The sequence below is a fragment of the Babylonia areolata genome, chromosome 1, assembly GCF_041734735.1.
Source record: "Babylonia areolata isolate BAREFJ2019XMU chromosome 1, ASM4173473v1, whole genome shotgun sequence".
NCBI classification, from domain to species: domain Eukaryota; kingdom Metazoa; phylum Mollusca; class Gastropoda; order Neogastropoda; family Buccinidae; genus Babylonia; species Babylonia areolata.
The window spans coordinates 95,207,586-95,232,585 of record NC_134876.1 but is presented as its reverse complement, the minus strand read 5'-3'; the positions used below and the strand labels follow the sequence as shown (position 1 = coordinate 95,232,585).

Sequence of the window (25,000 nt, the reverse complement as noted above, 5' to 3'; positions counted from 1 at the left end):
AATTTTCTCATGTTTTGTTTTCTTCTTGTTCGTCCACTATTATATATATATATATATATATATATATATATATATATACACATATAATATATATATATATATATGTATGGGTGTGTGGGGAGGTGGGGTGGTGGAGGTGAGTGGGTGGGTGTGTGTGTGGGGGGCGGGGGGTGCGTGTGGGTGGGTAGGTGTGTGGGTGGGTGGGTGTGTGGGTGGGTGGGTAAGTGTGGGTGGGTGTGGGTGTGGTTGGGTTGGTGTGTGTGTGTGTGTGTGTGTGTGTGTGTGTGTGTGTGGATGGATGTGGTTAGGGGTGGGTTGTGGAGGTGTATGTGTGGGTGGGTGGGTGTGTGGATGGGTGTGGGTAGGGGTGGGTTGTGGAGGTGTGTGTGTGGGTGGGTGGGTGTGTGGATAGGTGTGGGTGTGGTTGGGTTGGTGTGTGTGTGTGTGTGTGTGTGTGTGTGTGTGTGTGTGTGTGTGTGTGGATGGATATGAGTAGGGGTGGGCGGTGGTGTGGGGTGGGTGGGGATATGGGGGTGTGAAGCGAGTGTCTAATGGTTCGAGTCCTATGTAGAGATCAGAATTTTTTTTAGTCTCCTCCAGATCAGGATTTCTTTTTCTTTTATTTTTTTTAGTCTCCTCCTCCTTTAAGTCTTAAGCGGTGGTCTGGGTACCAGTCTTTCAGGCTCCGCGTGCAGCATACATTAAAAAGAACCATGATAACAAAAAGGGGGCTGTCCCTGGCAAAATTCTGAAAGCCAAGACAACAAGAACCCCCCCCCCCAAAAAAACAAACAAAAACAACCCACCTACAGACGGGGACATGGGGGGTGCTGCACTGTGATGATGTGCTCTGCCACGGGGAGAAAGCCGGGGTTTCACGCGGAGAAGTCTGTTGTAACAAAAGATCAATCTTCTTCTTCTTCTTCGTTCGTGGGCTGCAACTCCCACGTTCACTCGTATATACACGAGTGGGCTGTTACCTGTATGACCGTTTTTACCCCGCCATGTAGGCAGCCATAATCCGTTTTAGGGAGTGTGCATGCTGGGTATGTTCTTGTTTCCATAACCCACCGAACGCTGACATGGTTTACAGGATCTTTAAGGTGCGTATTTGGTCTTCTGCTTGCGTACACACACGAAGGGGGTTCAGGCACAAGCAGGTCTGCACATATGTTGACCTGGGAGATCGGAAAAAATCTCCACCCTTTACCCATCAGCCGCCGTTACCGAGATTCGAACCTCAGATTGAAAGTCCAACGTTTTAATTAACCACTCGGCTGTTGCGCCCGTCAAAAGAGTAATACAATACAATACAACACAATGCAATGCCCTGCGTTTCCTATTTTGAGCAGACGACATAAAAGTGCCCAGTTATTATCAAGTCCGCATGGATACAAGGTAGTTGTACAGGTGCAGTGATCAACGGTACAGAAAACTAGAAACAGATGACAGAAAAAAGGGGGGGGGGGATTAAAAAAAAAAAAAAAAAAGAAGACGCAAAGAAATAAAAACCATATTCGTATGCCTGCATTTTTTTAAAACTATAGCACACACACATACAAGCAGCAGACACCAACACATGCATATACATACATATATGCATGTGCACACACAACTCAAAACAGTACACACACACACACACACACACACACACACACACACACACACAGCAGTAAGGGAATACACTATTTTATTTCAAAAACCAAAATAAACGTGTGTAGGCTCAAGCCTCTGATCGTGCAAACATTCAAGCCATTATGTAAACATACAGGCGTGTCTCATGCGTTCTTGCTTTTGAATACATTCGAGTACATTGGAATGGGTGCCATCTCCCGTATTTACTTTATTTTTCGCTTTCTCAAAACGTGCCATCTCTCTTATTTATGAAATAGCAATTATTTTTGTGGCACTTTGAATGAAAGTGTGGTTGAGATTGCGCGTGTGTGTTGTTGTTTGTGATACTATGGGAAGCAATTGCGTGTTTCTTATGAATATGATGTTATTATGATCATCGTTCCTCAGTGTCAGTGAGTACAGTTCTGGATAGCTTAGCTGATTCCGTCACAGCAATTGAAAGCCAGAGCGTGAGAATCGGCTGGACCGGACGGGTCTTTGTGTTTCAATCTTTTGCCTTTTGTCACACTGATGAGACGTTCGCGCATTGACGCGCATTGTTACGCACTGTCGTGTATTCTCCCCCGTTGAATCTGAAGAGATCGAAATAGAGAACCTCTGCAAAACGACCCTGTGTACGGCGTTCATTCCTTTTTCTCCCCCTCTCGTCCTTCCTTACCCTCTTCTTGACAAAGCTGTATCGAAGATAGAACCCCACCCCAACAACTACAACATTTACTTTATTTTTCGCTTTCTCAAAGCGAATCTTGCTGTACTGACGGCTTGACAACAACTGAGAAGGCAAACCAGCAAGTAGTGAATGTAGTAGTCAATGCGATCAAGATCACACATAATCATAAAAACATAATAAAAATCATGCAGTTGATGCCGAAGATTGAAAAAGTGATTCAATTCATCCACACATCAAATAAATAGCAAATTAGTTAACATCATGGGGAAAATATAACAACAAAATGTTTCTTTCTTAGCCAGTTTGCATTTGTCTGGTGAAAAGTCTGCCTGAAATCGACATTCTGAATCAAACTGAACAGAGCCCACTCTACATTGGTTTGACAATGATAACATTCACACAGGCATTAGGAAAGATTGAGAGAAAAAACATGAATCAGCGAAATTCGTTTTAAATATGGCTATAATAAACAAAATGCAGAAAGCCATCTACATACACAGAGCCATCAAAAAAGCGAAAGAAAAAAAGAAAAGAAAAAGAAACTGGAACATTATTCTTAAACAGTTTTGTGGGAAGATTTTAAATAACGTTAAATTTAGACAAAGTAAATTGTAGAACAAACAAGATGAAAGAACCGCGAAAGATTTTTTTTTTTTTTTTTCGCAAAGAGCACTTCAAGCAAATCTGTTGTGCAAACCACAAATTCCAGACAACAGAAATAAACCCTGACTTTTTAAATATCAGATACAGAATGATATAAGAACAACAAGCTTCTTTTTCCGTATAAGGCAAAGGTTACAGTTGGGAGGGGGAGTGACATTATAAAGTTCTCTTCCTACATGCAGGAAATAACGGGGGAAAAACCCAAAACAAAACACACACACACACACACACACACACACACACACACGCACACACAAAAGACAATAACAGAAAAAAACAACTTTGAACATCTATATACGTTTTGATTACAACGATCATGCAGATGATCAACAACTCGAAAGTCTTGGCCAGCAAAATTAATCATTCATCAATGTATTTGTCAGCTGATTTGGACGCATTCAGTGCAAAGCCCAAACACATTTTACATTAGATAAGGAAAAAAAGGAATACCGTTACAGCAGTCTCCTGTCACGGGAAAATCAATGTCTTTGCCAATGAAGTGAATTCCGATGAGCAAAATGACAAATCAAACAGAAAGGATAAAATGAATTTCAGTGAAAAATACTAGGCTCGCTTAACATTTATGTGAGCAATATACATTGCTTCACAAAATGAATATAACAGATAACTAGTACAAACACAGTATTTGTAGCGATGAAGCAGGTTATTTTGATCATCACTGAATTTATGATAACCTGTCCAAAGAAGTTTCGTCAACATCCTTCCTTTCCTGACTCTGTTCTGATCAATAGCACACCTGTTTCACTTTCTGCCTCTGTTCGCAGTCTCGGTGTAATCCTGGACCAGTCTCTTTCCTTCCAACAGCACATTTCGAATATCTGTAAAGTTGCCTATTTGGAACTGCGTAGAATCAGCTCTATCCGCCACTATCTCTCAACCGATGCAACCAAGACACTTGTATGCTCTCTGGTTCTCTCAAGATTGGATTACTGCAACTCTCTTTTGGCCGGCCTTCCCAAATACCTGTTAGACAGACTCCAACGAATTCAGAATAACGCTGCCAGACTCATTTGCAGAGCTTCTAAATTTGACCATGTTTCTCCTCTCCTTCAGTCTCTCCACTGGTTGCCTGTTTCTGATCGAATAGACTATAAGCTATCCACTCTGACCTTTTCTGCAGTCAACGGATCTGGCCCCAAGTATCTTTCTGAACTTATCCATATCTATACCCCGTCTCGCCAGCTCCGTTCTTCCTCTGATACTCGACTTCTCAGGATACCTCACGTCAGAAGTAAGACCTATGGACACAGATCGTTTTCTTTTCAATCGCCAAAGACGTGGAACAAGCTCCCTGATAACCTCCGTCATTCTGATTCCCTCGCATCTTTTAAATCTCCTCTCAAAACTCACCTTTTCCCTCAGCAATAAGTTCAATTGTGGCAGGTCCACTTCCTTTTCGTTAGGTGTGCTTGACTATTTGTGTATACATATGTATGTGTACATAATTACATGCATGTATATGAATGTGTATTGTGTGTGCGTGTGTTTATGTAAGTTTGTGTCTGCCTATGTGTGCGTATGTGTTAGGGTAGCTGTTAGATACACATGTATGTTCAAATGTATGTATGCAGTGTGTGTGTGCGTGCGTGCGTGCGTGCGTGCGTGCGTGTGTGTGTGTGTGTGTGTGTGTGTGTGTGTGTGTGTGTGTGTGTGTGTGTGTGGTCACATTTTGGTGTGTGTATGTAACATAGATATAATGTTTTATGTTTTCAAAAGCGTTTTTGTAAAGCACCTAGAGCAGATTTCTGGATAGTGTGCTATATAAGTATCCATTATTATTATTATTATCATTTTCTTCCACGCGTGTTTAGCTGTTCTAAAACCTTGGAAAAAGAATTTCACAGAGCACGTTCACAGAAATAATTTCGATATATGCAGACTGAGAGTAAAAGTGAAAGATAATTGAAATAAAGTAGTGTGAATTACAAGAAGAAAATACCGGACACCGTAAGTCATCAGATCTTGGTAGGTAAAACATGCGTAAGCATTCATAGTTTTAAAAACTCGAGCCTATCAATATATTTTCTTTGAATGGTTAACAGGACCAAATCTAAGCGTTTTAATCATTGTGCGGCCAGCCACAATTAAAACTAACCAGGGAGTAACTAAACAAACGTTAAAAGGTCAGTTAAACATAGTTCAAAAGATCATTTCAACACAGCATCATCTTCCGTTCCACTTAAACTTTGAACAGAGTTTTAAAAAAAAAACAAAAAAAAAAACAAAAAAAAAAAAACACCACAGCAAATTAACTTTTTCTTTAATAAATGACACACAATTAGAACAAAATATAAGCGCAGTACGGCAATATCCAGATAATTTGAAACCCAAAGGCATATACACACTCGAGCATTGCTTTTATAATTCAACGGCACTCACTGAAACAAAATCTCCGGAAGGTGATACTTATTCTAAAACTGAAGTTATTATAAATATGGTTTGTAAAACTAACAAATCATTTGTGCTTCATAAAAAATTATATAAATAAAAGAAAAGAAATAACGCTCTGAATGGAGATACCAGAAGAAAATATTGAAAAATTGTCTCTCTCCACATCACCTTCAAAAGGCATCTCTCTCCCCATCATCTTCAAAAGGCATCTCTCTCCACATCACCTTCAAAAGGCATCTCTCTCCCCATCATCTTCAAAGGGCACCAGTGAAGAGCAACATCCTTGGATGTGTTCAGTGTGGTCCTGATACAACTCTGAATGCTTTAGCTGCAAGACACGAGACGCGGTAAATCTACAGGTTGAGGGTCCACATGGAAATGAACGCCTGACCGACGCAGAGAATGGACACGAGCGAACTCTTGACGTTATGTCGGATGTACCACTCCGGTGTTTCAGGTCGGTGGATGTAACGTGCAAATTGTGATTTATGAATCTTCGTATTTTCGTAAGCGGTATTGTTTGGTCTCAGAGGGGCCAGGCTTGATCAAGGAATTGTTGGGTGGCATGATTTTTAGACAGACACTGGGGGTTCAAACCGTTCAGCAGAGTGGGAAACAAAGGAATCTTCTGGATTAAGAGCTCCCAGGAAAAAAGCCTAGAGATTGAGGCTAAAGAACAGAGGGGCTAAGAATGGATCCTCTGAAAACAGCACTTGCCGAAACACATTGGTGGCATAGGATGCGACCAAGAGAAGGATCTAGTTCTTCGTGGACGTACTATTTCTTCAATTTCTGTTCGAGGTGTTTTTAACGTTTTGCAGCATCAGACTGACTGGAGTTAAATGAGGAATTATTGGAGACATGGACAACAGAGAGATCAACTAAGGAATCGCTGTAAGCATGGTTGCTGACAAAATCTATAAGCGAGTCTGAAGAACGGTGGAATCAGCAAGGAATGCGGGGTTTCTGAAAGATGATCGAGGATCCTCAACAGCATCTGAACTGGAATGCTCTGATCCCGAATGCTCAGTGTGAAAGATTGCCATCCTTTTTCTGCTATCGATGGAAATGGAACTGTCACCTGACAGACGTCTTTGCCGGCCTGGGTCTTGAATTCCAGGCCCGAAAACCAACTTCGGAGTTAGCGCTGCTTTACACCTCGCGATCCATCCCAAACGCCATCCCTTCCTGAACCAGAAAATTAAATAAATAAGAAATTCAATGAGTGCTACAGCGGTATATGCCCAAAAAGTGGCGCCCAGGGATGGATTTGAGTCCTTCCACCGGTGATCATATTTGTACTGCGTTCCAAAGAGGGACAGCATAACAGTCACTGGAAGTGCTGTTAGAAAAAAACAAAAACAACAACAACATAAAGCACACTGAAAAAAGCAAAATTATCATGAGGACATTCATCAGACCTAGAACGAAGATACGATGAAATATTCTGAGGATCTTCATAGGATCTAGATCTATAGGTCAGCTTGTATGTACATACTATAAATGAACTGGCAAATCAAACGACCTAAAACCAGCGATCAGGTTATACTGAGAAAATATGCCATAATTTAAAATAAAAGCAATGGCCAAATTAAAACTACAAGAAAAACTACTTGAGCTAAAAATGATAGTCGTATTTTCGTGTGAAACATTTGGACGTTAAAAATGATAGTTACATTGAGACAATGTTTCCCACCAAAGAGGTGGATTTGACAGGACCCTGTCTAAGATAGTAAAAAAATGCAAATAAGTACGAGCATTTTTCATTAAAAATTTTAGTAATCATCATGCCAATAATGTGTGTCCATCCTACAATTCACAATTTGCAAAGAACAAGATATTCACTGATAATAAGTCCTTTTTTTCGACAAATTATGTTCGTTGAATCTGATCTGAATTTAGATCATGTCTTCTTCTCAGTGACCTAAGCCAGAGAGACCAGAGGTGTGTTTATAACTGAAGTCACTGAAATGTGAAAGCCAGTTTGGATCTGTGAGCTCTATATCTTCGGGTTTGTGAGTATCTCAAGTCAAGTCAAGATTTTATTTCGTGATGGTAAATTGAATAAGCAAGAAGTGCTTAAATTTTTTTTTCTTTTACATCAAGCCATCAGTGAAAAAAAAAAAATTAAAAAGAAAGAAAAAATAGAAGAAAAAATAGGAGGGTGAGAGAGAGAGAGAGAGAGAGAGAGAGAGAGAGAGAGAGAGAGAGAGAGAGAGAGAGAAGAAACAAGCAGATGAAGAGCAACAATAACAACAAAATGCATATATATATATATTGTATTTCCATTACACACACACACACACACACACACACACCAACCACTGAACACAAATTCTCGGACACAATTACACCATGCTCATCCCATCCACATGCTCATGTTCTCCCATATAGTGCAAAATCCTTGCCAACACAAGCATATACAAAACATTTCAAAATTAATAGGAATATTAGACTAACAGATCAAAATTTGCATTACTGTAAAATAGTTTCAATGAGGTGTTTCTTCAGAGTTTTCTTAAACACGTTTTTATTTACGATACTTTTCAGAGTGACTGGGAAATTATTCCATAAATTTCCACCAGAATACAGAAAGCTGGATTTGTAAAAGGTTGTTTCTTGGTCTGAGTATGCAGAGCATGTGGTTGTGTCTGTGTTCATTAGTTTTAAAAGTGTCTGCAATCTTTTTTGGAGCATTTCCATACATAACAGTATGCATGCAAACAGCTTTGTTGAAGTACAGCCTGTTGTGAAAAGGTAATATATTAAGTTGTTTATAGTCCATTGGGGTCAGGGAGTTCTGTTTCAACAATACTATTTTCAGTGCTCTTTTATACATACGGTGAATAAACTTCAAGTTTGAGAGGCTACAGCTGTCCCATATAGTTGACGCATAATCGATTACTGGCAGAACATGTGCACAGAAGAAGAGCTTTCGTGAATGGACATTAAGGTTTTTTTTAAAATTTTTGCTAGTTGAAGTATTCTATTTGAGAGACGTTTACTTAAGTATTTCGTATGATCAGTCCAAGAAAGATCCTTATCAATAATGACGCCCAGAATTTTATGTCAATCTACCTCTTCAATTTTATTGACGCCTAGGAATAGTGGTTTGAAGTTATGTTTCATTTTTTTGTCTTTTTTGTCGTGCACATACATACATGCACTTCGTTTTCTGAGCATTCAGGGACATGTGATTCAAGTGTGTCCAGTCATTAAGTTTCCGAATATCATCTTGGAGTTCATTAGTTAGTTTACTGGCGTCTGAATTGCTTGAATGTAAGGATGTGTCATCTGCAAACATTTCACATTTACATTTCATATAACAAGGTAAGTCATTAACATAAGTGGAGAATAAAATTGGTCCTAAGATGGATCCCTGTGGTACTCCCTGTTTAGTTGATGTAAAATTTGAGGTTTGATTATTTATTGTTATTAACTGCTTCCTATCAGAAAGAAAAGATTGTACAAGGTGAATATACTCTGGTGGTAATTTATAAGCTTCTAATTTACGTAGTAACAAGGAGTGATTGATTACATCAAAAGCTTTTTCAAAATCTATGAAAAGGAGACCTGTGAATTTATTTTCATTTATGTTATGTAGAAAATTGTCAGTGAGCTGTATGAGGGCTGTATGACAAGAATGATTTTTATGGAAACCAGACTGGTCTTCATGGATTAGTTGTCAAAGAGATAAGAATATAAACATTTTTGCAAATGTTTATCAATGGGTTTAGACAGAGGAGACAAGACAGAAATTGGCCTATAGTTAGATGGATCAGAAGAATCACCTGATTTGTACAGTGGAATGACTCTAGCCTGCTTGAATTTAGAAGGAAAACATTTCTTATCGATACACAAATTATAAAGATATGTCAGAGTATCTACAATAACAGGGGAAGAAAGCTTTAATATCTGTCCATCTAACCCGTCCAAAGCTCGTGTGCCAGATTGTTTTAGTTGTGATAGGCTTTGACATACATCCAAGACAGTCATTGGTTGAAGACGAAATGGAACATGAATTTTCTTTGGTATAATTCTTTCAGCAATAGTTGCAAAATGATTATCTAACTGATCTGCTGTTACATCAGTGATGCTTTGTTGTCTTTTTCCCACATTTTTATTATTGAACATGAATTTTCTTCGGTATATTTTTTTCAGCAATGGTTGCAAATGATTATTTAACTGATCTGCTGTTACATCAGTGACGCTTTGTTGTCTTTTTCCCCACGTGTTTATTATAATAATAATTATATTTCGATTTACGTTTCATGGAGTTTACTTTATTTCCATACATCTTCATATAATCTCTATAATGAATTTCAATGTCAGTTTCTTTTGTTATCCATGGTGGTTTTGTTTCTTGTCTAACTCTTTTCTTAATAAATTGTGCATGTTTGTTATAGAAGATAATGTATTTATCCAAAATTCGACAGCTTTATCAGGATCTCTTAACTGATATACATAATCTGTGAACGTGTGTGTGTGTGTGTGTGTGTGTGTGTGTGTGTGTGTGTGTGTGTGTGTGTGTGTGTGTGTATGTGTGCGTGCGTGAGCGTAAGCGTGCGCGAATATGCGTGTGTGTGTGTGTGTGTGTGTGTGTGAGAGAGAGAGAGAGAGAGAGAGAGAGAGAGAGAGAGAGAGAGAGAGCAAGTAGACACAACAACCAAGTGCAGTGATGTTGTTTCCTACACTATCATGTTGTTTTAAACATAAACGCTATTCATAACCATTCACATACTCCCACCCACAAACCAACACAATACCACAACACAAATTTATCTTAAACAATATTTCGGCTTGAAGCTCTCATCTGGAGAGTTTCATAGTAGATGAAAACCCCAACTGAAGGTTTCAAGCTAATCTATTAGGGTGTTTTTCTATACCCATTTCTGTTACGATCCCGCTCCTTTCCTGTTGATGTATCTTGTAGCATGCAATTATCATCAGAATCACTTCAGTTGATCAGCAACATTACTTTCGTTTTCTATGACGTTTTCGAAGTTGCTACTGTCGACGTTGTGCCGAAAATCAAACAAAACTTTAGTCACCTCTTCTGTACTGCACGTTCTCGCAGCCATGTTGACTCGCTCATAAAACGCAAAAAACCGCATCTAAATCGAGCCAAAACTTGCTGAGAAATTGCTTCGAACAATTATCAAAGTGGTCGCCATATGGAAGGGAGGTAAGTATGTGCAAATGAATGGCTGGACACTTGATAATGCAATTTCCCCCAAACCGCGGATATCCGCGGTCGGAAGTGAAAGGCGCAGTGCGAAAAACAATTGTATGTATGCTGATTTTCACCCAGCCATAGTTTTTAACCAAGGCAAGACAAGGCATGACAAGACAAAACTTTTACTTATGAGATTAAACATAAGCCTATGAAGCTTTTTTTTTTTTAAATATCATATGCTGCCCTCGTCCACGTGGTGGCAAAGAAAAAACAACCAAGAATAGAAAAATGATATATTCAAAACTGGATGACTCTAAATAAGTTACACTTGAACGCGGACAAAACTGAAGCAATCTTCATAGGAACTAAACAAAAACTGTCTTCCATCACAATTGACACAATCAAACTTGGCATTACATCTATCCCTCTTTCCAGGTCAGTCAGAAACTTCGGTGTTGTCCTTGACAATACACTGTCCATGCAAAAATTTATCAGTCAGACATGTAAGTCCTGCTACTGTCAACTGAGGCGCATCAGTGCCGTCCACTGACGCAACATCTAGACTTGTCGTTTCTCTCATTCTCTCTCGCCTTGACTACTGTAACTCTCTATTGTCTGGTTTGCCTGCTTCATCCATTCAGTCCCTTCAGCGCATACAAAACTCTGCTGCCTGACTCGTCCCCTGTCTCACACAGAATAAAGTGCCAGATCAGCACTCTATGTTATAGATGTATTCACAAAACTGCCCCTTCCTATCTCTGCGGCTGCCTTCACCTCTACACTCTATCTCGCTCACTACGATCGGCTTCGGGTCCACTCCGTTTACGCATACCCAGATTCAAACACTCGACAGTTGGCCGCCGTTCTTTCTCTGTGTCTGGGCCTTGCAATTGGAATGAACTTCCTCTTTCGCTTCGTCAAGTCTCCACACTCAGCTCTTTCAAGTCTGGCCTTAAAACCCACCTCTTCCCAAAATAGCCTCCCTTGCCTGCCTCTTCCTTGTCTTTTAGTTTCTACAGTTTTAGAGTTATGCATGCGTGTGAATGGCTGGTGCGAAAGCGCTTTGATTAGTCTCTGCACAAGATTCAGCGCTATATAAATACCATTATTATTATTATTATTATTATTAATTATGGTTAGTGGTAGATTTAGCACTTACGACAAACACATTGTAATCAGCTCTATTTCATATGGTGGGTAGTCCTCATCCATGTACACTTGCCATCGAGAAGTTCAGTATTTCCACCAGCGAAGCTCTTATCACTAAGAATTGATTCCAATGATAAAACAGAAACGAAGTGAAAAACCAAGAAGGTATATAGCTCAATGAAAGAATCACACTTACTTGGTAAGAATGAAAGAACAACTCCTGATTTGTAGTTGATCTCATAAGGTGGTGCACTCATCACATGGGCCAAACCGTACACCGAAATGAGGACGGAAATGCAATGCATGATAAAAAAACACCAAACAGCCACGCAATATGCTGAAACAAACAACAAAAAAATCTCATCCGATGATATCATTAAAGATCTTCTGAATGTGTGTGTGTGTGTGTGTGTGTGTGTGTGTGTGTGTGTGTGTGTGTGTGTGTGTGTGTGTGTGTGTGTGTGTGTGTGTGTGTGTGTGTGTGTGAACTCAGAACTCAGAACTCAAAACTCATTTAATTGTCGTAAAACCATCATAGGAATTATGGACACTATAAACTAAACACAACAAGCAAACAAAAAGTAAAAGCAATAAGTTGTGAGCACATACATGCAGGATATTCCATAAAACATAGTTATGGACTGCGAACTTTAAAGCATTCATATATGTATTTTGCCAGTTCTGGTTGGAAATAATTTTGTGGCAACAGAGAACTCGGCCTTTGGATTATTGTGTTGCCAGTGCCATCTGGCCAATGATTCGAAGACTGGGAATTAACTGTCACAAGTAGACGAGATCTCAAGTCAGAGTACACACTACACTTGTCCAGAAAATGCAGTTCATCCTCTATAACTCCACATGATTTACATAGCCGGTCTTTCCTAGTTACGTTGTAGTGACGTCCACGCTCAATTTCAAGTTCATGTGCACTTATTCGCAATCGACATAGTGCTCCTCTGTGTTTAGCATTTTTGCAGCTGATCAGGTAAGGTTGTAATGTATGTATTTGCAATTTTGCAATAAAAGGAGAGCCTTGAAATGGTCTCATTCTTTCTGCTGTTCCAATATTGAACATATTTATCCTGTAGTTTATTCATGACTGAATATTTTAGTCGCTTAATGCTGAGTGTGCCTTGGTTCTCCCACACGTGGGAGAATCCGATTGAAACCAGTATCTTTTTGATAAAATTAAGCCAAGGAACTTTTTCCAATGAATTCATCGATAACATATTATCATATGCTTGCCTCAAATAGCTATCTTCTTTTGATTCTATGATGTGTACCCAAAATGAGATGACCTGACACACTGCGGTCAGAGAAATGGGATATTTGCCCAGCTCTGCCAGGACTGGTAACTTAATTGATCTTTTGTGTCCTCCCATTAACTCCTACAAAAGTTGACATGTACATTTTCTGATGGGCATTTTGCGGAGAGAAAGGCATCAAATTGGTTAAACAGCATAGAGGGCGTGGAGAAGTTTGTCACAGTTTGATTGAATGGCAACCACACCTCAGCGCCGTAACTGAGAATTGGGGTGACTAAAATGTCAAACAGCTGCGTCATTACATCCATCTTTACTTCTTTCCCTTGCACACTGCGTTTCAGAGCATGCGCTGCTTTATGTCCTTGTTTGGCTAAGTGGTCTTCAGCAAGGTGAAAATTTCCACTCTTATGAAAAATAACTCCCAAGTATTTGTATCGATCCGTCATTTCGATGCAGTTATCGCCACATGAAAAGAGCACTGGTATTTTGGGGTCGTTTTTTTGTGAAAATTACTTTTGTTTTGTCCCTGTTGATTTTAAGCCCCCATTGCAGACAGTATTCATGTAGTTGGTCTAGTCCTACTTTTGTTGTCGAGAGCATATAACAGATAAGGGATCTGAGTCTTGGTTGTTTAGCTGATGTGTGGTGAGGTGTCATCGTGTATATATTCTCTTATGTCATTAATGAAAATATTGAATAACGTGGGGCTAATAACATTTCCCTGAAGCACTCCTTTTTTAACTGCGATAGAATCTGTGAACCCGTCGTTTGATTTACCACATACAGTTGAATTTTGGTACATCTCTTTTATAATGTGGAAACATTTTCCATTTATCCCAATGTTGTTTAGTTTCAAAAGAAGTGCATCATCCCATATATTGTCAACTGCCTTATTAAAATCAACAAAACAGATGTAGAGACGCCCATTTCTTTTATTTATGGTGTTGTCAATTATCTTTTTCAGGATGAATATGTGATCAGTGGTTCTAGAATGCCTTCTGAAACCAGCCTGCTCTTTTATTAGTAACTCGTTTTGTTCTAGATATGTTTCAATTCTTCTGTTGATAACTTGACAAAACAGTTTTCCAAAGGTGCTGTTGAGTGTTATACCCCGATAATTGTTAGGATTGGTTGGGTCTCCACTTTTAAAGATAGGAACATTTATTCCGTCTTTCCACTGACTGGAATAAATACCAGTCTGAAATATGGCATTGAATAACTTGCATACAGTAGCATTGATGTTGGACATGCTTGCCTTGAGCATTTCGCTTGTAATTCCGTCTTTACCGGGGGCTTTATTGGTCTTGAGACTCTTTACGGCTCGCATTATTTCAGTTATCGTAAAAGGATTGTCCAGGACAAACACTGGCATAGTCTGTTTTATTCTATCAAGTTCTTTTTGTACGTGTTCTTTCCTACCTTTATCAACGGGTACTTCACTACTTATCAAGTTTTCTAAATGATTAATCCATTTACCTGCAGATAATGTGTGTCTCTGCGGCTGAGTAGAACTATCTGCATTTTTCAGTTCAGATAGTATTTTCCAAACTTTTTGGGGGTCGTGCTCCATTGCTGTGAGTGTGTGTGTAGTGTGTGTGTGTGTGTGTGTGTGTGTGTGTGTGTGTGTGTGTGTGTGTGTGTGTGTGTGTGTGTGTGTTGTGTTTGTGTGTGTGTGTGTAAGTGTGTGTCAGAGAGAGAGAGAGAGAGAGAGAGAGAGAGAGAGAGAGTGTGTGTGTATGCCAGTAGGTGTGAGATTGGGCGTGCGAAGAAGTTTATGGCAACTATTGTTTTCAGCTTTGAAAACTATATATGTGTTTGCTTTGTCTATAACCAATGTGAAATATAGTACTTTATGCTCATATACTGAAACATAAGGTTTATAAATTCTGTCTGTTTTTACACTTGAGATGTTACCTGCAATGTTTGGACTGAATGTATGAAACGATGTACGCAATACCTTTACACTCGTGTCTTCGCTATATTCTTAATATCTGTCTTTTACATTTGTTTCCATGTTGTTTACTTGTATATGTTGTGATATTGCACCTGATTACATTCCTCTAAGTTGGGATGATGAAGCTATTCTTATTTTATCTTATCTGTCAGTCTTCGTGACTCAAGGATAACCGCTCAACCTTCTCAGTGCTGTGAGTGACTGACTCCCAGTGTGACCAAGGATTTTTAAAATATCCCATTTCTACCATCAAGAAAATGTCACACCTGTAACTGAGTGTGTTTTCTAAAGTACATCCGGTCTTACTCCAGTCAACACAAATTTTACAGTTGTCGATATTGGCATCTTCACAGCCTTGAACAGAAGCGTCAGTTCTGCAAAGAAGAGGCACGGCTCTTGCTGCCGCCCACAGTGTAGCCGCATTTGTATGCCTCTCTTTGGGCTGCAGTCTGAAAGTCATTTGGCCAAAATTAGAATATGTTTTCAATGGGATGGTCACATCGAAGAGGAAATATGTTGTGTGGTGTCAACCGTAGAGTTTTCGGGGATCTTGAGATAGCTGTATCGAATATGAACTGTTGGCAAATGTTTTACAGTCAATGTTCTTAACTCTGATTCTCCACTGTGGGGGAAGGAGTGGTGAGTGGCGTTAGAGGATTGTGCCATTGTCAAGGTATCTAACGATCCACAAGAGACGAAATTCCAGTCACACCAGGCATGACAAATGATTCTCTCCAAAACGTTTCAGATGGTACCTTGCGACTGGTAACTTGCTACTGTGCCGACAACTACATATTATTTGGCTATCGTTATTCTGTGAGATGAACGCGTGTGGTTTCAGTTTCAGTTTCAGTAACTCAAGGAGGCGTCACTGCGTTCGGACAAATCCATATACGCTACACCACATCTGCCAAGCAGATGCCTGACCAGCAGCGTAACCCAACGCGCTTAGTCAGGCCTTGAAAAAAAAAAGAAAGGTGAATAAATAATAGATACGCTTACATAAATAAATAAGTAAATAAATAAATAATAATTATGGTATAAAAAGGTAGTAGTAATGGTAATAATAATAATAAAATAATAATAATTTAAAAAAAGACAACAATGATGATAAATAAGCAAATAAATGTAAAACATGAAGACACACATTCATACGTACACCCACACATGCATAACAGATATGCACCAAACATGCAGTTTCACAGTTATGAAAGCACAGTCAAATACATATAAACGTACATGAGCTGCAACACACACACACACACACACACACACACACACACACACACACACACATTACCCTGCACCTCTACCCCCCCTGTGTGTGGAAGTGAGTGAAATAGTAATGCCTGATTTAGTGACTGAAACAGTTGTTAACCCACTTTGAAAATGTGAAATTTAACATCCGATGTTAGTGGAGTAAATGGAGCAATTACACAAATGAGTTAAAACACACCATGCACACGCATACCTATTCTACAAGTAAGCAAACCTGCACCTACAAACAGCGTTACAATGGAAATAACTCTACAAACCTGGGACATCTTCAGTAATCTGTTGGCACTGAGGAAAGTCATTTTTGTTCCTCGTACTATTCTTTAACAAAGTGTCATACAAGTCCTTGTCATAGCATACGCGAAATAAACCCCAACTTTTGCCCTCGTCAGTGCCCACATAGGTCGTGCTCAATGCATTATACGGGATCATATAAATCAAAATTGCCACGCGAAAAAGCAACGAGGGAACTGTTAAATCCAAAGCCATTACGACACAGCAAAACACAAATCTGTGGTTCACATCCACACACAGTCACCAACGTAATCAACAGTTATGAGGTGGGACAGTTCGAGTGAGGCGTTGCTTCCACTCGACGTTTTTACACGAAGCCCTTGCACATAACTTATGGCAAATGCATATTTTCACGGGTCTGTGGTTTGTAAAGAACCCTAGATATGGAGAAAAGGATAGCGATCTCCTTCTATCGTTCCCCAGCTATGTGCCTGTTGCGAAGTTCTATCACTCGTAAGATGTCTTTCGTTGCTTCCGGTTTTCTCAGTCCTTCAAAGTCGACAAGCTGGAGGCATTTAGCTATGAAGGGTTTACATCAATTATTGACGTCTGTCTATTCTTTTGTTTTTCCTTTTTGCTTTTCTTGCATTTTCTTCCCTCCTTCCTCCTCTTTCTTTCTTTCTTTTTTTTTTTTCTTTCTTTCCTTCTTTCTTCTTTTTTTGTCTTTACCTGTCTTGTTTCTTTTTTTCTTCCATTTCCCCTACTGTCCTGGAAGTGTTATAGTCGATTGTGGCAGATTCACCCTTCACTTTGTTAGGGTGAAGAATCTCATCTCAGTTCATGGACTGAACGAACAACAACAACAACAACAACAAAACAAAGAAACAAAAACAACACAACAAAAACAACAACAACATACACGCGCGCGCGCGCGCAAGCACCCCAAAAGAACGTGTCCTCAGAACACAGAAAGCTGACACTTACCGACAAACATCGTCGGGACTCACCCGTCTTCAACGGCAGTCAAGACGCTGATCCTTATCCACTCCATCTCCATGACGGAGCTGAACGTCGCCAGTTTGTAGTGGCTTTTTTTTTTTTTTTTTTTTTTTTTTTTTTTTTTTTTACTTCTGCGGCCACGCTGTGTTAACATACGTATAGAAAATTTTATATCCGCTTTCACGAACATGTTTGGCTAGAGAGTGAAATGCTGTGGTGATTGTACAGCGTGCACGTGCCGGAGGACAAAATCTCAGTGCGCGTGCGTGCGTGCGTGCGTGCGCGCGCGCGCGTGTGTGTGTGTGTGTGTGTGTGTGTGTTCGTCTCTTTTTTTTGTCGCTATGACAAGAAAGAAGAGTAAGATGGAAGACAGCGTTTTATCTCCGGAGACCTGGTGACAAATACAAACTGGCCGATCAGGGAAAACAATTATTGTCTTTTTATGCGATTTTGAAGCTTTCTTTTTGAATCTTCTTTCTTTAATTCCACTGCACACAAGGAGTATGACTCAATTTAGACTGCAGTCACAGTTCAAGGCGGCCAATCCATGGAAGAAAACTACCGGCCCTGCACAAGAAGAAGAAGAGGAAGAAAACGACAACAACAATAATCATTATCGTCGTCATCATAATCGTATTGATGGTAATGCTAATAGTGATAATAATAACGACAATAAAATCATCATCATCATCACCACCATCATCATCATAATTATGATCCTAATGACTACATCAACAACAAAGGTAATCATGATGAAGATGATGATGAATCCCCAATCTGGGCGATGGTGTTCGTCGTGGCATAAGCCTATGTTCAGTATAGAATCATTGCCACTTGTCGCATTGCTTTCATTCACTCCTCCCTAAGCTGAATGGAAAGAGCTCTGGTAGTGTAATAAAAACAAAATAACAGAGCTTTCTCCACTGCACTGTTCCCTCAGCTCCGCTACTTGGATGCCACAAGTTCTGGTATGACACTGTCCGATGTAAATGGTCATGCCTTACTTTCTCACCTGATTGATTCCAAATGTTCCGTAACTCTCCTGCCTGATCTGAACTTGCTGAATTTGAGAATTTTTTTTACCTCAGTGTGAACAAACTACGCCATGTCAATCTGACACAGTTTCTTAGCTTAGAGAATATTCAGGCATTGTCTCTTTCCGACAACCCCATCACCTCACTCTATTCTGATTCTTCAGCTGCGATACTGCAACACACATTGACGATCTTGGATCTGTCGCTCACATTTCTGACACTGTTAGAATCTGAAGTCTTCTCATCATTTTTCAGACTTCGGAAACTAAACATAACTTTCACCTCCATCCATACCATCAGCCCCAGTGGGTTCCAGACAACACATCAATTGAAAGAACTGTATACGGAGGGTAGTCCCTTGAAAACGTTTCCACTGGATATATTCAAGGATCTGTCTGATCTTCAGGTCATAGCCACACAGAATTATAAGCTCTGCTGTAGTAAAATACTTCCCTACAACTTTGGTGTGTCAGCTTGCAATGCTCCAAGAAATGAAACTTCATCATGTGAAGATTTATTGCAATACTGGTCATACCGCGGGGTTCTGTGGCTGATCACCTATCTGTCCATGACTGGCAATGTCTTCTGTTTCTGTGCACGTGTGTTTGTGAGAAGCATGTCCTCTTTAAGTGGTTATAGTGTGTTTGTCATCAACCCGAACATGGCTGACCTATTTTTATGGGAATCTACATTACTACCATCGGGGCAGCAGATGAACGAGGCAGGTATCTTTATCACGATGACACATGGAAAAGCAGTGTGACACGCAAGGTTGCTGGATTTCTGTCTCTGTTGTCCATTGAGGTATCAGCTCTGTTATCTCGCTCATCACGCTGGACCGTTTCATCGTCATTCACTTTCCGTTCAGCACATTATGATTTCAGAAGACGTGATTTGTCAGTTCTTGAGATAGTTTATCTATTGTACATATACATTGTAATCCATTGTACAGTCTGATCCATTGTACAATCTGATCCGTTGAACAATCTGATCCGTATATATATATATATATATATATATACATATATATATCTGTGTGTGTGTGTGTGTGTGTGTGTGTGTGTGTGTGTGTGTGTGCCGTGGAAGCTGTGATACGTAGACTAGAAATGAGTGTGTGGAGGAGGGGGGTAGAGGAGGTGCAGGGTAATGTGTGTGGTGTGTGTGTGTGTGTTGAAGATCATGTACGTTTATATGTATTTGACTGTGCTTTCATATATGTGAAACTGCATGTTCGGTGCATATCTGTTATGCATGTGTGGGTGTATATGTGAATGTGTGTCTTCATGTTTTACATCTATTTGCTTATATATCATTTATTCATCTTTTTTTTTTCTTTTTTTTTTCCTCAAGGCCTGACTAAGCGCGTTGGGTTACGCTGCTGGTCAGGCATCTGCTTGGCAGATGTGGTGTAGCGTATATGGATTTGTCCGAACGCAGTGACGCCTCCTTGAGCTACTGAAACTGAAACTGAAACTGATCCGTTGAACAATCTGATCCGTTGAACAGTCTGATCCCATGTACAGTCTAATTTTTGTACAGTCTCATTCGTTGTACAGTCCGAGCCGTTGTACAGTCTGATTCCCTGTACAGCCCTAACCTGCTTGTATGGCAGTGTGATCAGGTATTCACGTATCTAGCCATAAATGGTTTTCGACGCTCATTTTTAACTTTTCCACAATTACAATCACTTGCCATTGTGTAAAATACTTTATTCTCCATCATGGCTGCATATAACATCATTGTATTTATACAATTACGACATCAAAAAGTTTTATTATATCAGTGTGATATCAATATGAAATACCAGAAAATATAATTCTTGGCACAGTCCAGGAAGATTTTGTATGGACACCTTAGAAAATAAAGTGCGTTTACTGTAATCCATATCAAATCTTTGATTTTTTTCTACGATTACAACACAAGTAATTGTAAAAGCATAACACTTTGTCTTTGACAATGCCTGCCATTATGTGGTATAAACAAACAATTAATAAATAAATGGAGAGTTTAAGAGTTCAATCTTTCTGCCAATTTCTTCATCTCTACTTTGCTGGTTAAACAGTCAAGTTACATCTGACAAAATCATGTTATTTTCTTTCCAACATAAAAGCTATTGGCTAATAAGAAGAAAATCAAAGGAAAACAAAGAAACAAACAAAAAAAGGAAGTTGGGAGGGGATGGTTGCAGGTAAAGGAGATATTCACATATCTATATACATATATTATAAGAAGTTCTCAGCACATTCTCAAGCTCTGTCAAAAATTACGAGTATACTCAAAGTGTATCGCGGGATATCATACAATAAATGGATATTTATTCACAGGTATGATGGTCCGTTTCTCTCTGTCTCTGTTTGTCTCTGTCTCTGTCTCTCTCTCTGTTTTTTCTCTCTTCGTTTGGAATGGATGGAAACGGTATGTGGGAGTTCGTCTGCAGTGGGTTTTTTTTTTTTTTTTTTTTTATTATTTTTTTTTTGTTATTGTTTTTTTTTCTATAGATGTGTTGTGCCACAGTTAGGTCGATACAGAAACTGCAAGCCGACACATTATATTATTTCTCCGTAGTTCTTCGTAGATTTCCTGCATTTTCTTGACCGAGCAGCATGGAAGCTCTGCAGACAGAGCACAGGTTATCACAGTAGAGAGTCTCCACGGACACGCTGTCCAAGTGATGCATTCGGGAGAGGTCAGCAAAAGGAAAACTGTCGTGAAGGCACGGTCACTGTCGTTGAAATCTGCGGCGAGGCATTTTGCTTGGGAAAATAATGGATTTTTCACTGGGCGACGTGTCCGATGTGGACCCTTCTTCGCTTGCCAAAGAAATCGACTGCTTTCACGTTGAAGAGAAGAGGGAGGAGGAGGAAGGCGAGAAAACAACAGGCGATAGATTATGAAGAAAGGAGCGCAGGGAAGGAAGATGAGGAGGCAGAGAGAAAAAAAAAAGGTGGTTCGAGTCTTCAGCTTGTGGCCTTCCCCCCCAAACTGCGACTTCTGTCTTTTTCAGACACCAAGCTGGAAACCAGCACTGGCAACGGAGCTGGAGCCACGGAGTTCTTGCAGAGAGACTTGGGTATGGCCCGTATCGCACTTGCGTTTCCCTTGCTGGTGGACTCAACACTCGGCTTATATCACAGATTCACATAAGTTTACATTTGGGCCAACAGCAAAGTAAGAGCTGTATTATCAACCATTTACAGCTTAGTCTTTTGTGAAGGACTATGACTCTTAAACTAGGAGGCAAAATTGCACTGGCTCTTAGTGCTGCAGCCTTGTGGGCTAGTTGGCCTTTGGGAACCATCCCAACGCCGACTGTCCTAAAACCCTCTTGGCCGAGAGAGTGGGGATGCACTTGGGCAAGACACTCTCCACTATAATCAAATTCTAGCCCAAATAGTCGGAAGAGCAGTTGCCTCCTCTGCTGTTCTGATGGAAATAGTCGGACACGACTGACTATCATATGTATGTATGTATGTATGTATGTATATATATATATATATATATATATATATATATATATATATGACTGTTCCTAGACGCATTCTTCGTCCCTGTCCTTGCTCTTCTGTGCCTCCCTCCTCCGGTACTGGTCATACAGCAGATGGCCCATGGCCAGGAGGATGCTGATGACGAGGCTGACGATGATGAAGTAGAAGCCGATACCCATCTGCAGGTCCTCACCCTGCCACAGGCGGCCTTCGTCTTTCGGTATGTGCTCTCCGGCCACACCCACGACTGTCGCGGCCAGCGGAACTGTTGTGAAGAAAACAATATATCTTTATCTGTCTATCTATGGTCATTTCATTTTGCCCCTTGCACTGAAGTTTATATTGAAACTTCATCATCATCTCCATTCCCATTTACATATGTCGCAGAATTTCAGTGTAGTAGCACAACACCACACACTACACACAACAATCCGAGTGCTATACAGTGAAACCTTTCAAGGTACAAATGTTTTCTTTTCATAACCCCAGGAAGGAGGACAAACTGTTTATACTTTTTTCATATAATTGTCGCTTCAATAAGACTGACTAACAACTAGTTCAAAAACTGAGAATGTGTCGTTATTCTTACAATGCAGTTAGATGTATCTAGGTTATTCATATAATGATGTCTGTCTAGAAGCAAATACGAAACATGAAAAGAGTTTCTTCCCTGCTGTTATCACCCGCACATCCCTTTCAACAATGGTTTTATGTATTGTTGCTAAAGGTCAATGCACGTTTTACTTTGAGTTTTGAGTTCTGAGTTTTCTCTCATCTTTAGTTCTGAGTTTTCTGTCACCTTCCCTCCCTCCCCCCCCCCTCTCTCTCCCTCTCTCTCTCTGCCCAATCCCCTCTCTCCTTTTTCTTTCTGTCATGCTCCTTTAATTTTGCTTCGCCTTATTCAATCAGTTTTACAATTATGAAACTGCAGACGATATTTCCATTTACTAAGTCTGAAATCATCAAAAAGAATGAAGAGGTCACAATAATTACCACCACCACCACCACTACCACAATAATCAACAGCAACACGAACCCCTTCCCCATCCATCACCTCCTCTCTGTCTCTCTCTCTCTCTTACGTTCGTCTTTGCTAACTATATTCGTGTTTCGATAATTTGCAGTATATATTGTGGTTTGATATAATGACAGTTTCTTTCGCATTATTCTTTTCTTTATAGATTTTTTCCCCATTTCTCCCACCCTTCCTTTGAGAGCTAGATGATAAAAAAAAGCATTGTATCCTTACTCTTTTACCTTCAGTAATTTAAAAAACCAAACCTCCACAGAGAGAGAGAGAGAGAGAGAGAGAGAGAGAGAGAGAGAGAGAGAGAGAGAGACAGACAGACAGACAGACAGACAGACAGAGACAGAAACAGAGAGACAGAGAGAGAGACAGGGAGAGAGACAGAGAAAGTGAGAGAGTCAGACAGAGACAGAAACAGAGAGACAGAGAGAGAGACAGGGAGAGAAACAGAGAAAGTGAGAGAGAGAGGGGGACAGATACAGAAACAGAGAGACAGAGAGAGACAGACAGAGAGGGAGAGAGACAGAGAGAGAGAGAGACAGAGACAGAACAGAGAGACACAGAGAGAGAGACAGAGAGGGAGAGACACAGAGAGAGACTCACCGGACAGGAAAGCCATGAAGGCGGGTACTCTGCCCTTGTCCAGAAAGCAGTTGTCGCAGAAGACGTTGAGCTGAAGGAGGCAGAGGCTGAACAAGAGGCCGCTCATAACCTGGAGGGCTTTGAAGTAGGCTTTGGAAGACAGACATAATTATACACAGAGCAAAAAGAATGTTATGTCCCGTCACATACTGGTACGTGTAGACAGTTACTTCAAGTATCATACATCACATTTGAATGTTGATTTAAAAAAAAAAAAAAGGCAAGAAAGGATGTGGTAAAGGGAGTTTCTTGATGATTTGGGGGCTAGGGTAGGTGGAGGGTGGAATTAGATATTGCACACTCACACACTCACACACACACGCACACACACACACACGCACCCCCCCCACCCCACCCCCACACACACATATATATATATATGTGTGTGTGTGTGTGTGTGGAGGGGGGTGTATGTGTGTGTGCGCGTGTGTGTGTATGCGTATATATATATATATATATATATATATATGTGTGTGTGTGTGTGTGTGTGTGTGTGTGTGTGTGTGTGTGTGTGTGAGGAGGACCAGATCTGACCCCTCCACACTTGTCATTAAAGACAAGCAAGTAGAGATCATCAGCGAATTTAAATTTCTCGGACTGATCATTTCCAACGATTTGAAATGGGAGAAAAATACGGAAAAAATTGTTAAGAAAGCACAACAGCGCCTGTACTTTCTTCGGCGCCTCACAAGTTCGGAATTAGAAAAGAAATAATGGTTTATTTCTACCGAGCAGTCATTGAAAGCGTGTTAACCTTCGCTATTACTGTTTGGTACGGAAACATTTCCAAGACAGAAGTTGCGGCCCTTTAGCAGAATCGTAAAAACTGCCACCAATATCACCGGGGCTGATCTACCTTCTCTAGAAGACATATATCATAAGCGGCTACACTAAAAAGCAAAATCAATCAGGGATTTTCGAGATGCTCCCCTCTGGTCGACGGTACAGAAGTATAAGGACGAAAACCAATCGCTTCACAAATAGCTTTTTCCACAAAGCAGTCAATGCCCTGTCTCTCCAACAAACCAGTCTGATAACTAGTATTGTGCACTCACCAACCATCTACCTGAAGATCTAGCCATCAGCCCCATCCACATGTAATATGCAGCTTCTGTTTAAACGTGTGTGTGTGTGTGTGTGTGTGTGCGTGCGTGCGTGCGTGTGTGTGTGTGTGTGCGTGCGCGCGCGCATGTGTGTGTGCAGTGCGTGCATGTGTGAGTATGCACAAGTTTTTATATTGATATGCACTTGTATGTATCCTAATTTCTACTGTATCTGTGTTTGTGTATGATTTTCGATTTATGTTCGTATCTTGTTATGTACTACCCCCCCCCCCCCCCCTCCCCCCCCCCCCCCCAATATTCCTTGTGACCCCGGTAT

At 40.3% G+C, this 25,000-nt stretch overlaps 1 protein-coding gene and 1 long non-coding RNA gene across 4 annotated transcripts in view; both read right to left on the bottom strand.

Annotated features, from left to right (window-relative positions):
* Positions 1-1,694: 1,694 nt before the first annotated feature.
* On the bottom strand, positions 1,695-16,753 carry LOC143294280 (uncharacterized). Its single transcript, XR_013056883.1, has 3 exons — positions 16,460-16,753; positions 11,902-12,042; positions 1,695-6,722 (listed from the first exon to the last, which is right to left on the bottom strand). It is a non-coding gene; the product is annotated as an uncharacterized LOC143294280 (long non-coding RNA).
* Positions 16,754-20,167: 3,414 nt separating this feature from the next.
* LOC143294257 (uncharacterized) overlaps positions 20,168-25,000 on the bottom strand; it is a 9,807-nt gene continuing 4,974 nt past the window's right edge. For all 3 annotated transcript variants that reach the window (XM_076605703.1, XM_076605709.1, XM_076605695.1), the window contains 2 exons: positions 23,582-23,710; positions 20,168-22,216 (listed from right to left, as the gene is read on the bottom strand). In XM_076605703.1, the coding sequence (XP_076461818.1) occupies positions 21,996-22,216; positions 23,582-23,710 (350 nt within the window). In that variant the 3' untranslated portion in view covers positions 20,168-21,995. The remainder of the gene's footprint in view (positions 22,217-23,581; positions 23,711-25,000) is intronic.